At 45.2% G+C, this 15,300-nt stretch overlaps 1 protein-coding gene across 6 annotated transcripts in view; it reads left to right on the top strand.

Annotated features, from left to right (window-relative positions):
* Positions 1–249: 249 nt before the first annotated feature.
* The window catches only part of LOC124480230 (ankyrin repeat and SAM domain-containing protein 1A), a 59,448-nt gene continuing 44,397 nt past the window's right edge, over positions 250–15,300 (top strand). For 5 of the 6 annotated variants that reach the window (XM_047039341.1, XM_047039340.1, XM_047039342.1 and 2 more), the window contains exons 1-4: positions 250–699; positions 10,781–10,861; positions 11,462–11,618; positions 12,489–12,551. In XM_047039341.1, coding sequence (XP_046895297.1) covers positions 521–699; positions 10,781–10,861; positions 11,462–11,618; positions 12,489–12,551 — 480 coding nt within the window. In that variant the 5' untranslated portion in view covers positions 250–520. The remainder of the gene's footprint in view (positions 700–10,780; positions 10,862–11,461; positions 11,619–12,488; positions 12,552–15,300) is intronic. The other variant, XM_047039344.1, reaches the window with a different exon arrangement.

Genomic DNA, 15,300 nt, shown 5'->3' with positions numbered 1-15,300 from the left:
GGACAGAAAAGCAACCTACTTTGCTTGCACAGGGAATTTGTTGTGGTGCTGAAATTGGAAACATGGAATTGAACATGTTAATTGGACTGATGTAGCTGCAAACTATCTGTTTGTAAACCGTTTTTCTCAACTATAAACTGTACTAAATGGCACTGAAAAGGAGCACAGCTAGGAGAGGCGCATAGATGGGGCTAGTGTAGTGAAGGATTCAACCGCTAAATGAAAGAGGTGGGGGGGAAAACTACGCGGAGAGGGTAGCTTCGAGGAAGTGACGCTTTGAGGACCAGGGCAAAGGAAGTTTGCTTGGCGGTGCTGAACGAAACTTTTCCCCGGAGCGATAGCATATACGATCTGGAATCCTGGAGAGTTGTACCGCTGGAGAGGTTGACCCAGCAGCCGAGGAAACCTTTGTTTCCCCCAGTATAGCAATAACTTGTACGGCTGTAGATCGAAGAAGGATCGCTAAGGAATTCCAGCCCCTCTCCTTTCCCCTACCACCCGATTCCCTTTTCGTCCCGCGATGGGGAAGGAGCAGGAACTCCTGGAGGCGGCGCGGACTGGAAATCTTGCTGCCGTGGAAAAGCTTCTTTCAGGCAAACGACAATCGACTGGAAGTGGTAGTGGATCATCTGGGACGGGTGGAGGTGGCAACAGCGGCGGTCACGGTGCCTCCTCTCACCCGCTTTCCAGCCTGCTCAGGTAGGGGGGATCTGTGGTGTGGATGAATGGGAAGCAGAGCTCGCGAACAGATGTTACGAGTCCGATATGCCACTGTGGAACTCAAAGTAATCAATAAATGCAAAGGAAACTACATAAGAAATATCATACTATATTTGTGCATCAGTTTCTAGCTAAAGAAAGCGTACTCGACCCATTCATGTTTTATGGCAAGCTAGTTGTTTGCTAGCATCTTGGCAGCTAGTGGACCTTCTCGCCATGTCTACAACGCAGCCAGATCAGTGCACGCGCAATGGAATTCCTCTTTGTTAGGAGAGCTAAAAATGGATTTCAGCATAACATTAACGACGAATTGTTATGATTATTCACGACATCATTCAGCATATATTCCTGCATCTGTCTGTCAAAGGAGGTTACTGTTTTGTCATGGTACATGGTAGCGACATCTCTGTAGAAATTGACTTTTTTTTGGTTTAAATCAGTACCGATGCCTTGCTAATTGTGAGGAAACGGGGGTCCATGTGTCAGTGTCTTGTTGTAGAAGCGCAACAATTTAATGCATGAACTGTCTCTCCCTGCATTGTGTTGTATCATAACATGAGTCTTGTATGCCAGATATGACGTTTTCCTCTGATCTAAAGATAAGTGCGCTTAGTTTGAGATCCCTCCAGACCATTTATAGCACAGGAACTTCTAACCTTGCCTCCAGTATCAGTAACCCTTTGGGTCCATTTGGTGTGGTTTGATAATGAACTCACTGTATACCTCAGTCATGTTTAAAATATGTACTATACCAAGCCAGAAAATAGTTTTTACAGAAACTGTAATATAAAATATTAAGAACATGGTCTGAAATCTGCTGATTTTATGCATGGCCACAGATCTGCCATATACAACTTAACCTTGATGTCTCTTTTCATTACTGAACAGAGACAATGTTTGGCTGTTGTTCCAAACAGTACACTTGAGAGACATGCTTTATTGTTAGTGATCAGAATTCTGCTCACAGGGCTGTGAGGATCTTAGTCTTTAACACCTAGAGACGTGTTGCTCCAAGGCACAGTGTTGATGAATCGCTGTGTTTTTCATACCAGGAAGTACGGTACTCAAGCTAATTACATTATACCCCCTAATCGGAAATCCAATTCATGGATGTCATGCAGTCAAAGCTGACTCCATCTCTCCCCCTCTTTCTCACTGATGTATGGGTGGGTTGGAGGGTTGGATCATCTGGTCTGACTTGTCTGATCAATGTCTATAAACCTTCCTTTAGGAAAATTATTGACTAACCCTTGTTAGATGTGAATACGTTGGTTGTGACTGTGGAAGAGCGCTTTAACCTAATACAACACATTCCTCGCTGGCCTCTGGGCCGCCCAGTCAGTGAGCTACAGCTCTTAACGTTTCCTCTTTAGATATGTGAGCTATACAAATGTATTGACATGTAGGCAATGTTCACCACAAAGTGGCCTTGGGGGAGTGTTGCTATTGTATGTGACATTTGATTTAGTGCTTGTAATCAAAATGTCAATACGTTTAGAGGCATCAATGTGAATTACCATAAACTCAGCCAGTGGTTCAAATGGGCTGTTTCAGTTAGCTAAACATCCATGGCAAAATAATGCTGGCCAGTGTTTTACATCACAAATAAGAGCGGTGTTACTGGTATTTCTGCCCCCACCTGCCAAAAATGTAACATAACATAGACAGCATACTCAACCTAACGTGTCGTTTTAGAGAGATCGACATCAGAGGTGATAGGTAGGCTTAGGCTGGAATACATGTTCTCTGGGATAACTTCTTGTGAAAAGTGTCAAAGTGAAATAGCGCTGTATGGGAGAATGTTACCGATGTTTGTTTCAAGCATACTTTGCTTTAATGGACATAGAACTATGTTTACGCTTCAGAATTAATAGTAATATGTAAGTTATTGTTGGTAGTGTGGAAGGTGTGTGTTGTGTGTTGGATTGGAGTTGTTCTTTCTGTGGAATGAAGCACATGTTGAGACTTGTCAAACTGTAACCGGGTAGGAGTGCAGCTCTGTTTTATGAACATTCTGCTCCTCAGAGGTTGGAGGTATGGTATGACTGACATGGACTCCTTTTGAACACATTTGTCATTGCAATTTATAGTTAAAACCTGGCCACCTCTGCATCATCATTTTGGAACACTAACAAGATCGAACTGCAGAGCAAAACCTGATAGGGCTGCCTGATTCTAGACACAGGGTTCAGAGATATCTAGATACACACTCAAAATGATGTGTGTGAACTTTCAATAACAAGTTATCTATAAATCTCTGAGATCCCATATTCTTGAGTTATAGGCTACACTCAGCTAACTGTCTGTCATATGAATTATTCCCATGGTTAGGTTCATGCTTAATCAAATTATAAAGCTATTTAACTTAGCCTATAGCGAAATAGTTTGCGGCCCCACTAAAGGTCTCAGTCCTGGAGGTCCACAGGAAGAACCCCTCGTTGGAACTTCCTGCCCCATGTTGTCCAAACAGCCCCAGCTGCTATGGCTGGACCGGAGGTAAGATGAGTCCATGGCAGGGAGGAAGCAGAGAGCCTGCCTGCCCACTGAGAAATTAAGTAAGGAATGCATGGAGTTCTGGACTGACACTCTGAGAGCTTAGCCAGATGAGAGGGTTGTCTTCTAAATTCACAGCCAGTTTCTTTGTCCCATTGACTCAGCTGAGAAAGGATGGCTTTTCATATTTATATCAGTCCCTGAGGACCATTCAGGCTGTTTTTTCTTTCTTGAGTGAAAGAAAGCTGTCAATGGTTGAAAATAGACAACCTATTTAGAATAGGCCCACAGATGTAATCTTTTCTAATGTAGGTGCCCAGTGAATCAAGCAGAGTAGACTTGCTTCAAAACAAGAAAGTTCCATTTTGTACTCAAATATAGCCTACTGCAGCTCGCAAAAATATACATAGCATGCTAAGTTTGAGCAGCAGTTAGTTTTGTTATGCAAAACTATTTATCTTTTACTCAAGCATGACTGGTTTGTCCACTTTGTGCAATCAAGTATAGTGTGCATGTGAGAGGGCCAGTGAGTCAACAGAAAGGTGATGTGAGTAATCACTCTGTCACCTCAGCCACTCAGGAGATGGTGCTTCTGCAGATGACAGGGCTCTCAGCAGGAGCCTGTCACTCTCAACCGACTATCCCTTTTCCTCAGTCTGTGGTGTGTTGGTGCCTTGGTTCAGCCTACTCCTAGCCTCCAGGGTTGGGAAAAACTGTGGAGCCAAGGCAGATAATTCACAAAGGAATTGTGGTGGATGATTCCGGCCAGTAGCCCACATGATAATGAAACTTGATGAACAGCCCTTGGATATCCAATGCTCACAACCTTAGATTTAATGACCTATTCATGTTATTAATATAATGCATGACAATTAATATTCAGCTCGGATCCTCCACAATATTAGCTTATCATCACCTCCAGATTATGTTTGGCAGCATGTTCAAATTCAAGATATTAGTACTGACAGTTAGTACCAAGCTTTTGGACATCCGCTGTTTAGTGACTTTCTCCATTGAATATCTAATATCTCTTTAGTCCATCTACAGTACGGTATCCAGAATCCCAGGAAGGGCTTTTTCATCACTCATGTAGCCTCTGTTTACACTCAACTTCCAAGTTGAACTGGTAGCTGGTCAGACTGCAGGCCTTCCGAGTCACGTTCAGACACTGGGACTGTATGACCTCTGAACTGTCTCTCTCAGTAGGGAGCTCTGGTAGCTGGGAAATCTAACACCATTGTGTAAGAATTCATTGAGCTTCTCAATTTGGGGGCTCCTCTGAATGTGAGGCCATGTCAGGTTTACAACCCATATGTTTGTCCTGTTGGAGAAAGTAGACGCACCCAGGACCACATACCTCTGTGGCAGTCGTCTTTAACTTGTGATGAATTCCACATACGTGTGGGGGAAGGCAGGAACAGTGACTAAGAAGACATGTTTGTTTAAACAGCCACAATAATGCTTTAGTTTTGCACATGACTTTTACCAGCATTTAGAAGAAATAGTTCACATGTGTGGTGAAAGAGATGTTACTTTAGATTTGTTGTTGTGCATTCCTTCTATCCCTGTCACATGATAATCTATCTTGTCATGACACTCTCATAGAGATGTATCCAGAGTTTTTAAATAATGTTTTAAGAAAGATGATACTGTAATCCTATTAAATTGGATTATATTGCCTTTGTTATGTCAAACTTTGTTATAGCCTAGCGGTTTTATGAAAGTGTGGGGGATTTTATGTTAACCAAACTATTTTAGAAAATAAAATTAGATTTTGAGATGTGGATAGGGGATGTCGTGTCCCAATAAATATATTTCTGTTTCTATTTCTGACTTTTAAGTTTCAAGTTGTATTTATAATGGTTGGAAGAAGGCTGAATTAGAAACTAATCTTGACAGGAAAACTACTACGCATTAGTTCCAGATAAGAAGTTGGATTTGGAGAAAACCTGTGTTATTTATAGCTACCAGTTCTACTGCGGTTTTCTGTTAAAACAAACAGAATGATGCATTGCTTCTTCACCAGGAGCTTGGTATGCCCCTACAGAAACAGACACTTCTAATTAAGCCTGAAGAGGTTTGTTTGTGACCTTTCTGTTACCACACTGTCAATAGCCTCTCCAACACTGCAGGACAAATGGGAGACACAGAGTTGAAAAAATCGGTCTCCATGTTTGCCACAACAGTGTAAACTAGTTTACGTGGATATTATAATTGTAGCTTCAGGTCCAGGGATGCCCTGTCCTATCCAGATGGGTTCCCCTGTGTGGGAGCCCCTGACCTGCCCCTAACTGGCTGGCTGGCTGGCACTCCCTCCTTCTCCCACTGCTGCCCTCAGCAGTCTCTGGCCCACCTGCTGGGACCAAAGCCAATCCCCCACTCAACAGACTTCAAATGTTGTTCTTGGAGTCAGACTGTAAAGACTTGGTCCATATTATCAGCACATTTAGGCCACTAATTAGCCCATTTCTTTTTAGGTTCTGCTGCCCTTTTACTTTCCTATTTCTGCTTGCCCAGTCTTAGGCCTATTTTTTGTTTTTTTGTCTGTTTTTTTGTGAAGATATAGACCTGATGTCAGACAGCTAAAGTGGTTATCTTAATCTTTACCCTGCATACTGTCTGTACTTCCCTCATTTTGTCATGATTGTGCTGAATGTGATGTAGATGTGCTTCTCTACAAAAACAGTTTCTGATGCAAGACTTCTACTGAGAATTAAGTACATTCTCCCTCTCTGTTCTCTATTACAAGCACTCTTAGACCCCCCCCCCCCCACACACACACACACACACACACACACACACTATATCTGGACGACATTGTTTTGTCGTCAGTAACACTTTCTTGATCTGTGTTCAGACATAAATGATGTGTCTGGTGGAAACGCATGGTGAGTAGAGTGACACGATGGGTCATGTAGGATTATGGCATGCCATAAACTGCTTCTACTACATCTCCAATACTATCTGCTTACCATCTACCACCTACTACTACTGTTATAACTGTAATAGTAATACCATGTATGGTGGTAACAGTGTTGAGGATATCCATGGAGGGGAACACTTTATCCACCTGCTGCATGCGTGGGTATAACTTTAACCAACCAAACTGGAACAGACAACAGTTCTTGAGCTTTTTCAGATGGGATAAGTGGGTCATCAGCATGGCCGGGAATAACGGCCCGTCCATCCTTATGGAGGGGAGCTGAATCAACCCAGCAAATTGATGTTTCAACAAAGTGTTGATGGAGAAGGATGGCAGCGTGCAGGCGGAGCGGGATTTGCAGGGCTTTCACTGCCATGGCATCTGCTGTGAAGTTGGTGTGGGAAAGCCTTCTTGGTAAAGGCCCAGAGACACTTTGAAAGATGCGGATAGAATCTCCCCTTTCTCCTACTTTCTCACACCATCTGATCTTCCTGTCTCTTTCTCTCTGTATCCGTCCCATCTCTCTGGCACTAGTGGATATTTAGCGAATGGCAGTCATTTGGGTATTGGCTGTGCCCATTAGCATGCTCTGCTCTCAGAGCGCATGGTGTAAGAGGTTTAGCCTTCCCTCCTGCTGCCACACAGATGCTGTGTGAAACAGACGCTCACTGACGCCCCGTCTCGTGCCATGAAGACTCAATCAGGCTCTGCCACACACTCACACCCACACACTATTATGGCCATCTAACCATAGGCTAATGAGCTGGCTGTGAATGAGAGCAGCAGGCCTGTGTCTTTATAAAGTGAAAGCCCAGGCCTTCACAATCTTACTCAGGAAGTTGTTTGTGCTCGTTGAAATATTGTGGTAAGGTAATGCAACGTGTAGGCCAAATGTTTGAAATGTAGCCTTAAATGGCCATGATCCGAAATCACATGACTTTCATAGACTTTCGTCAGTGAAATTGGTCAGGGAAAATCGTTACAGACCCTACACTATACTACTTGTGTAACAGTGAACAAACCTAAACAACGTATTACGTAACATCAATGTAATACATACAGGTCTTTGGTCTCTGGCACCTAGGCTGGGTTGGCTCATGTTCATTTTCCGGCACCCCTCCACCTTCCATAGCTTGGCCTCACATAACTTACACATTGGTTTGTCAGTGCTGGCTGCAGTGTGTCAGAGGGGTAACAGGTCTGAGTTCTTGAAGCCAGTGGGAATTAGTGTAATCCACTTTGGTCCATAGGAGGACATTAGCAGGTATATAAGTGCCAGGCTCTCTCTAACAGGCAGGCTACTGCTGCACAAGTTGGTGACCGAGTGGCAAGCTGATCTGAGCTTGCTACCGTTTGGCACAAAGACATCTGCCAGCAGTAAGCAATGCATAATTAAGCCCAATTGCCTGGGTAGTACTTGCCACGCACCGGTCACCGCTGGGCAGAGTGCCTGGGGCCTGGGCTAATCCCTGGCTGTGTGGCCACAACGCTAATGGGCTGTAGGACTAATCGGTTTATTTGACACTCGGCCAAACCTCACCTGGGCTCTGCTGTCAATCAAACTCACCTGTGCCCGGGATCCAACCGCCAACTCTGCCATCCCGTCTGGTGAACAGTTTGGTTTATTGTTTGTCCAGATACAAGCTCCAGTTAATCTATTGAATAAAAGCAACTCAAGTGGAAGGGATAGTCAATTCACTATAGTGAAGACGTTTCAGATGCACATTTTGAGTGGAGAAGGCCTCATTGTGGTAATGACTTGTTATTGTGACATGACCATTCTGAATGGCAAGACAATGTGTTGTGTCTGGGTGGCCCAAGAGAGCTCGGCTGGGCAGAGAGGTGACACCAGACTCAACTCTGACCACCACCAGTGTACCTCTGAGTTGTGGATGCTGAAGAAGTAGAGGGAACCACTGCAGAGACATATGGAAAGAGGAGGGCATTTCAGTTTCAGTTTTAGAGATGGTGATAAACGAAAAAACAAGAATGTGGCTCTTAAGACGTCTTGTAGATCGGAGCAGCTTTAACACATCTCATACACAAAGAATGCATGAAAAAGGGAATCTTTATTATAAGTTCTCCTCTCACTGGCCAGGCTTTGTGCAACACCAAATTGCAGCCCCCAGAATCTCTTTCAGACTTCTGCCTCATCACCCTGATATTCCCTCAGGGAAATTAGGGATTAACTCAGCCTTTCAAAGAAGAATTCCTAAATCAGTTCCCATGAACGTGCCCCACTCTGCTTCCCAATCCAAATCAGCTTCTTTTTGCCCACCGCCTCATCTAAGCTCTGTCCCTCTGTCTGGTCAGTTGGGAGGCACAGTAAGAGGATAAAGTGGATTGTGGAGTGCTACTCTGACTCATGCCCTTGAGGGCCTTACTGCTACGATGCCTTGGGGACGATAAACGTAGTCCTGGCACCAGAAGATTCTACTGCAGAGGCCTCTGGTTGTCACACTTTATAATGTCCATCCATATCCTTCCTTGACATTGTCAGTGTGTTACAGAATCATTTTAGCAGACCTGCTCTGCGCGGATATTGTAGCTAATTAAAGTAGAGTTCATTATTGAGCATCAAATGCCGCTAGGAAGAGTGAGTTTGTGATTATGTTATGGCTCAAGCTATTCGTAACAAACACATGACAGAATTACTTCTGTCACACAGCATCCGGAACAGAAACTAGGAGGACATTTTACTCAGTTTTAGACTGTGATCTTATCAGTGGGCATGAAAGTATAAATCCCTAAATAAGAATCTTGTGCTCCTCCTTAGAGCTTACCCGATGTGCTTATGGAACACTGCTGTAGACTGAATAGTATGGTTGGATGTGGATCTTCCCCTATCAGACCACCCTCTACTCCACCTCCTCACTGCTCCACCCAGTTTGGCTGGTACTGTGGATAGAGGACCTTGCCATCCCAGTATTAGATGCCAAATGGGTCTATAGTCACCTGGAAACAAGGCCTGTGTTTATGCTGGGTGATGATCTACCGCTGTACAGGCTTGAGAACAGAGACACGTAGGGTATTCAGTGCAACGGCTCAGATATGATGGGAGCATCCTGTCTGTCCAGGCCTTCACACTGCACTCTGCTCCTCCTCTCTCAGGGTTGAAAACATGCATGTATGACGTGGATTAACTGATGACATGAGACATTGCAACATGTCAACTTGTGTTGACCTTTTAATCTGCTTCCATTCTCTGTCTGTAGAGATGGATTTAGTGGTCAAAGAGTGCAGTGTGTCCTCCTCCTCTGTCCAGGTGAAATCCCTCTCTCTCACTCCCTTTCACTCACAGACCTTCATTCAGGCACTGGAGTCTTTGGGGCCATGATTTATTTAGGATGTTTAGTTAAGTTTGCATATCCTGGAGTTGGCGTTCTACCATACACTAGACTAGACAGGCTTCCTTTGGCCTGTTTAATTACTCTCTATTTCTCTCTCTCTCTGTCTCTCTCTGCCTCTCTCTGTCTCTCTCTGCCACTCTCTGTCTCTCTCTGTCTCTCTATCTACCCCCCACCCCCTTGCTGCCGCTTTCTGCAGATTAAAAGAAACAAACAATCTCAGTTGACAGCTGATTTAGCTGAAGTGAATGTAGGCTGGGAAGCTCCAGAGCTAGCTGGCCAACAGTTGTATATCCTCCTCTACCTTCTACACTTCCCAGCACCATATCTAGACTTTCTTAAGGAAGGTTTATGGCCTTGTAGATTTAAATGTCTGGTTTATGGCATCAGCACAATTTATCACATACACAAAATGATATTTGGAAAACAATGTTAAACCTCATAACATGGCCTAAACAAGCATGTTACAATCAGCCATGCTCAGAGCTGTGTATTAGGTTAACCAGCCTTCTGGCCTCATGATGATCAAACTGTGTTAATGACTGACTCGGGTTGATATGTGGCTGTGTGTGACTCAGCAGGTACTGCTTTCTTGATGGTTTGAGAAGATTGTGGGTTGTTGTGAGCTGTGGGCTCTCTCTCTCTCTCTCTCTCTCTCTCTCTCTCTCTCTCTCTCTCTCTCTCTCTCTCTCTCTCTCTCTCTCTCTCTCTCTCTCTCTCTCTCTTTGTATGTGCAGTGGCACCATTCCCTCCCCGTGCACTCCCTCCCTGCTTGCTGTTTTCCCAGGTTTCCTCATTCCTCTCCTCTCACTCAGCCCTCCTCAGACATGGCTCCCAGGGGTGCGCCCCCACCTGTGTGTGTGTGTGTGTACTTATGTTTGTGAGCTGGCCTGGGAGGTGAACCACAGTACTGCACCGTATATCAGGCTCACAGCCAACCCCTCTGAGTGGCTTGAATGTTATCAGTTTAACAACCTCATACACCCTGTGGACAGGGCTCCCAACTACCTTTTGTCCTCACTGTCCCAGTACTGTCCCAAAGTGCAAAATGAACTGTCCCAAACTGAACTTCACCTGTCCCAAAATGTAAATTCTTGGGTTATTGCATTTTGACATTCTGACATGGGTCTAGTTTATTTGCAACACTATTAAAGTAATCCAAACATTCGTGGGGCTCAAATCAATGTCTGAATTTCAATTGTGTATAGATACACAATTATATTTATGAATATGTTCTAGAGCACCTTTATGTATGTGTTTGTGTGTAACTGGGTCTAATCTCACTCTGTCTCTACAGCATCTGGAGGGGTCCCAATGTGAATTGTGTGGACAGCACCGGATACACTCCTCTCCACCACGCAGCCCTGAACGGTCACAGGTAGGTCTGACCTATACAGTATCTAGCCACTGTGTGTTACTGCAGGGATGTGGTAACTATATGGTATGCAGAGTTTCTGCATGTGAGGATTGTCCCTTGCTGTGGTGCAGAGGTCACACAGTGGGCCTCTGACAATACGTATATAGATATGGGAATGTGCTCTGTTCAACCTCTGGAAAGAGCAAGATGCAGAGAATAGTACAAACAATGAGTTACCACGCTATCACCTGCATGCCATTTCCAATGGGCATCATCAGTGGAGTTTGTACTGTTTAAGGGCATGTATTGTGGTTACTATATTTGTACTGTCCAGCCATATATACAAGACGTCTTTGAGACATGTTCCTCACTCATGTTGACCACTCTGTCGTGGGAAGTCACATGATCCGAGCCCGGGCCTAATAAACAAAATCAACTCTTCAGTGTCGTGCAACTCTTTCTGGCCTGCCTTCTGACAGAAAGATTAATCCTATCACTATTAAAATGATAAACTGTTCTTTCTGGGCAATACATACGTATACGAATACTATAATCATTATTTAGGTGACTTTTTGGTTGAGTTTCTGAACTCGTTTCTGCCCCTGTGCGTCCCGTCTGCAGTGAAGTGGTAGAGGTGCTGCTACGTAACGAGGCCTTGACCAACATCGCTGACAACAAGGGCTGCTATCCCCTCCACCTGGCTGCCTGGAAGGGAGACCAGCGCATCGTCAGGCTCCTCATTCACCAAGGACCCTCACACCCCAAACTAAACGAACAGGTCTGACACCCTCTGTTCTGGCAATGGGTATCTCTCTTGCTCTCTTTCTTGCTGTCTATCTTGCTCTCGATCTTGCTCTCTCTCTCTTGCTCTCTCTCTCTTGCTCTCTCTCTTGCTCTCTCTCTCTCTCTCTCTCATCTCTCTTAAAACACTTCCTCTGTTCACCTCACAATTTGATCAGGGATTGAGAAAAAAATTGTTGCACAATTTATCCTTATTGCAGTAGTCACTATGTGAGTCAGAATATCCTTGGACATGAAGCCTTAAGTTCTTTTTACATTTGATTTAGGACGCATTTTTCATTTTCCTTGAATGGTCTGACGAACCCCAAAGCCCAGCAGTCAGCCATGCGTTCTTTTCTCAGACTGCATTAACCCACTGCATCCTGGTCCTGACTTGACTAATCTGTCTTTGAGTGACTTGTGAATGTGAGCAGAGTTGGTCTCTGTCTAATGGATGATGTGTTTGCTCTGCCCTGTCAGCCACTGGCAGCATCCTCAGACTCATCCTCAGTCTCATGTTCAGAATCTTTACCTCAGACAGCAGAAATGACCCAGAATGAGGCCCTAGAACTAGCTCAATCACAGCTTCAAGCAACAGACCCAATGTTTCCCTGATAAACTAGTCCAACATTATGACTGATTTGTCGAACTCCAGAAGTCACATATTTAGAGTGTATTATCAGACACAGACGGGCCTGGGTCTGCCATTCTGGGTTATTCCTCCTGGATGTTCCAATGCCTGTCCATGACATTTGTTTGTTCATTAATTCTTTCATTTTTGTTCTGCCAATGTAGTTTTACTCACTGTCATCCATTTCCTATGTATGTGTGAGAAACCATTGCCTCATCTTCTCTTCCTCCCTCCTAGAGCTCTGTAGACCACAGAGAGTTCAAACGCTGTGGCCCCTTTGATCCATATATTAACGCCAAGGTGTGTACACAGTGCTGCTGAGATCCATTCCTTATGTCCTTCTCTGCTTTCCTGCTGCTGGCTCAGTCATCTCCAGCCTGCCTTGGCCTCTCTCTGCTCGGGGCTACTGCTGCCTGCACTGCTACTCTGCTAGACGAAAGTCATTTGATCCTGTGCTTTCTCTGTGCAAACAGTAGACTTTCAGTTGTGGACTCGTTGATTGGAGGTTGGGTTTGCTACGGTGCTGCGGTGGGTTGTCAGTCTTTCTCTGTCCACGTATTCTTTCACGTCGATCTAGAGCGATGACAACTGGTTTGGGGATGTTTGTACTGTCTGTTGTCTCGCCTCTCCTTGAGGTCAGTGTTCCTGTTGTTCCAGCCAGGCTCATGTTGGACCGTGTAGTACACTTCCAGCCCGGCCTACACGCCAGCCTGACGGTCTCTGGAGGACCCCACCGCCCCTCATTAGCCAGCTCACCTATAGGGGAACTGGGAGGCAGGCACCTGGGGACTGCATCACAACACAACCCCCGGCCTACCTGTTTATGGACACCTCTCTAGTCCACACTATTAGCCACACTAGTATGGCTGTTGGGTTTTGTCTACTGTAACTCATAAAAGCAATTGTAATGTATTTATAGAACAAGCACTTTTATCCAAAGCTATGTACAGTCCAGGAGGGATTTGAACTTGCAATCTTTTGAATAAGGTTTAAATCCCAATCAGTCAAATGCTCTAACCACAGAACTATACCTACCCAAAAGGTGTTACTATTCTAATTCGACAGACAAGTGTTGTTGTAAGTATGCTTTCACACGTTTGTTAATGCAGGGCTGGGTACATAGTCGTAAGGGCCAGCATCATTAACGCCTACCTAACCATAGCAGCTTAGGAGAGCCTTCTGTTCCCAGGAGCTGCTGAGCTTCTCAACCTTACTATTATCACCTCAGCTCCAGTTCTGACATACTGCAGTCACCACCTCCCTCACAACACCATCACTAGGGAGGGAATAGTTCAACAATTGTATATGAAGACAGGCTTTATTTTGAATGGTGTCAAATTTCCTGTATGCTCGAGTAAGCCTCTTAGCTTTAGATGGAGTCTTTTTTTAAAGGGCCATGCAACGTTATTTGACCAGACAAACACAGTACTTCACACTGGATAGTCTTTCTACATTCTCAGTATGTTTTGGCAGTGACCGTGCGTTAATCTGTAAAGCTCTGTGTCAGTGTACAGCTGATGGGACAGTAGCGGGTCCACTACCTGGTCTCCGAGCTGAATAATTGATATTATGTGATGAATTAATCAGAGACATGAATGCAGTCTGGATGTTGTGCCACCGGTCATGCTGCTGGCATCATGTGACCACGGGTCTCTGGGCTCCACCCCACCCTGCCTCTTATACCCTCTCTGTCTAGAATTAGAGAACGACACTCGAGGAGGGAGGATACGAGAGAGGGAGGGAGCTTTTCCCTGTACCAGTCTCTCTGCATCAGCATCAGGGAGAGCATGCCAGCCTCTTTCATGTGTGTGTGTGTGTGTGTGTGTGTGCGTGTGCGCGCGTGCGCGCCTCCTTCTCTCTGTTTGTGCTCGTGAGCCTTCACCATGGAAGAGAGGGAGAGGTGGGATGTTGTCATAGTAACCGTGTCACGGCTGATTGCTCGTGCAGCGGTGGGGAGTGACCCACTGGAGCGAGGGTAGACGGAGGGAGGAAGAGACAGACAGAGGGAGAGACAGAGAGAGGGGAGTGCCAGAAAAGGTGGGTGTGGAGTTGGGAGAGAACAAGGGTGGTTGGAGGACGGGGCTGTCGGTACACATTGTACCCCACAGAGGAGCTCTGTAGCCCAGCCTTGAGTGGCTCTACACGCATGCCCCTCTCAACCCCCCTGGTCCTGGCCCTAGTGGGGCTATACTCCACTCCTGCTGCTCCTCCCTGTGGGACTGTCTCCACGGCCTGACACTTTGATGCCATTCCAATAGCTGCACCATGAGTGAAGCAGCTCAGTCAGGCTGCCTGGTTCCCTGAGGTAACTCATCTCACCAACTCACCATGACCCAGTTAGGTTTGTTTGAAAATATTCACAACAACACTGACTCATCCTTTTACGATTTTATTGTCCTCCCTGACTAGGAAAACAGGTTTTTGTCAGTTTTATGATAGAGGTGCTCCATGGGTGAATGCTGCTTGTAAATCTTTGCCAATCCTTGTATCAATATAATTGCAATATATTGGTTACCTGTCCAGTCCTCCAGACCAGACCATCAAGCTGAGCAGCACATATGGACACACACACAAACAGACTCAAAGCACACACACACACACACACACAGCCATCACTACAAACTATTTCCAGATGGCTTCCTGATGTACAGTGTACGCTAGGTAACCTATCGACCTGGCACTTGTCTTGTGTTGATCTGATACCAGAGGACATAGTTAAAACCATACCTAATCACAGTGGAATGTGAACTTGTTCAGTCAGGCATGTTTTAGCTCCAGACAGATGTAAACACCTGATATTGAATGGAACAAAGTGATAATACATTGAAAATACAATATTCCTTGTAACTATGCCATCCCATAATGTCAGGAAGAGGCTAATCCAACAGCCTCTCACTGTCTCTCTCCCAGCTCCCTGGAGTCCATCTTTTAAACATTACCACACAACATGTCAGCCCTCATCCCCCCCCATCCCTCCATCCCCTTCCTGTCATGCAGGGATGTGCGAGTGTCACATACAGTAGAGCAGCCCTGAGGAGCATGTCTGTCT

The sequence above is a fragment of the Hypomesus transpacificus genome, chromosome 18, assembly GCF_021917145.1.
Source record: "Hypomesus transpacificus isolate Combined female chromosome 18, fHypTra1, whole genome shotgun sequence".
In the NCBI taxonomy this organism is placed as follows: Eukaryota; Metazoa; Chordata; class Actinopteri; order Osmeriformes; family Osmeridae; genus Hypomesus; species Hypomesus transpacificus.
Note: the sequence above shows the minus strand (reverse complement) of the source record. Positions and strands in the feature narration are given on the sequence as shown.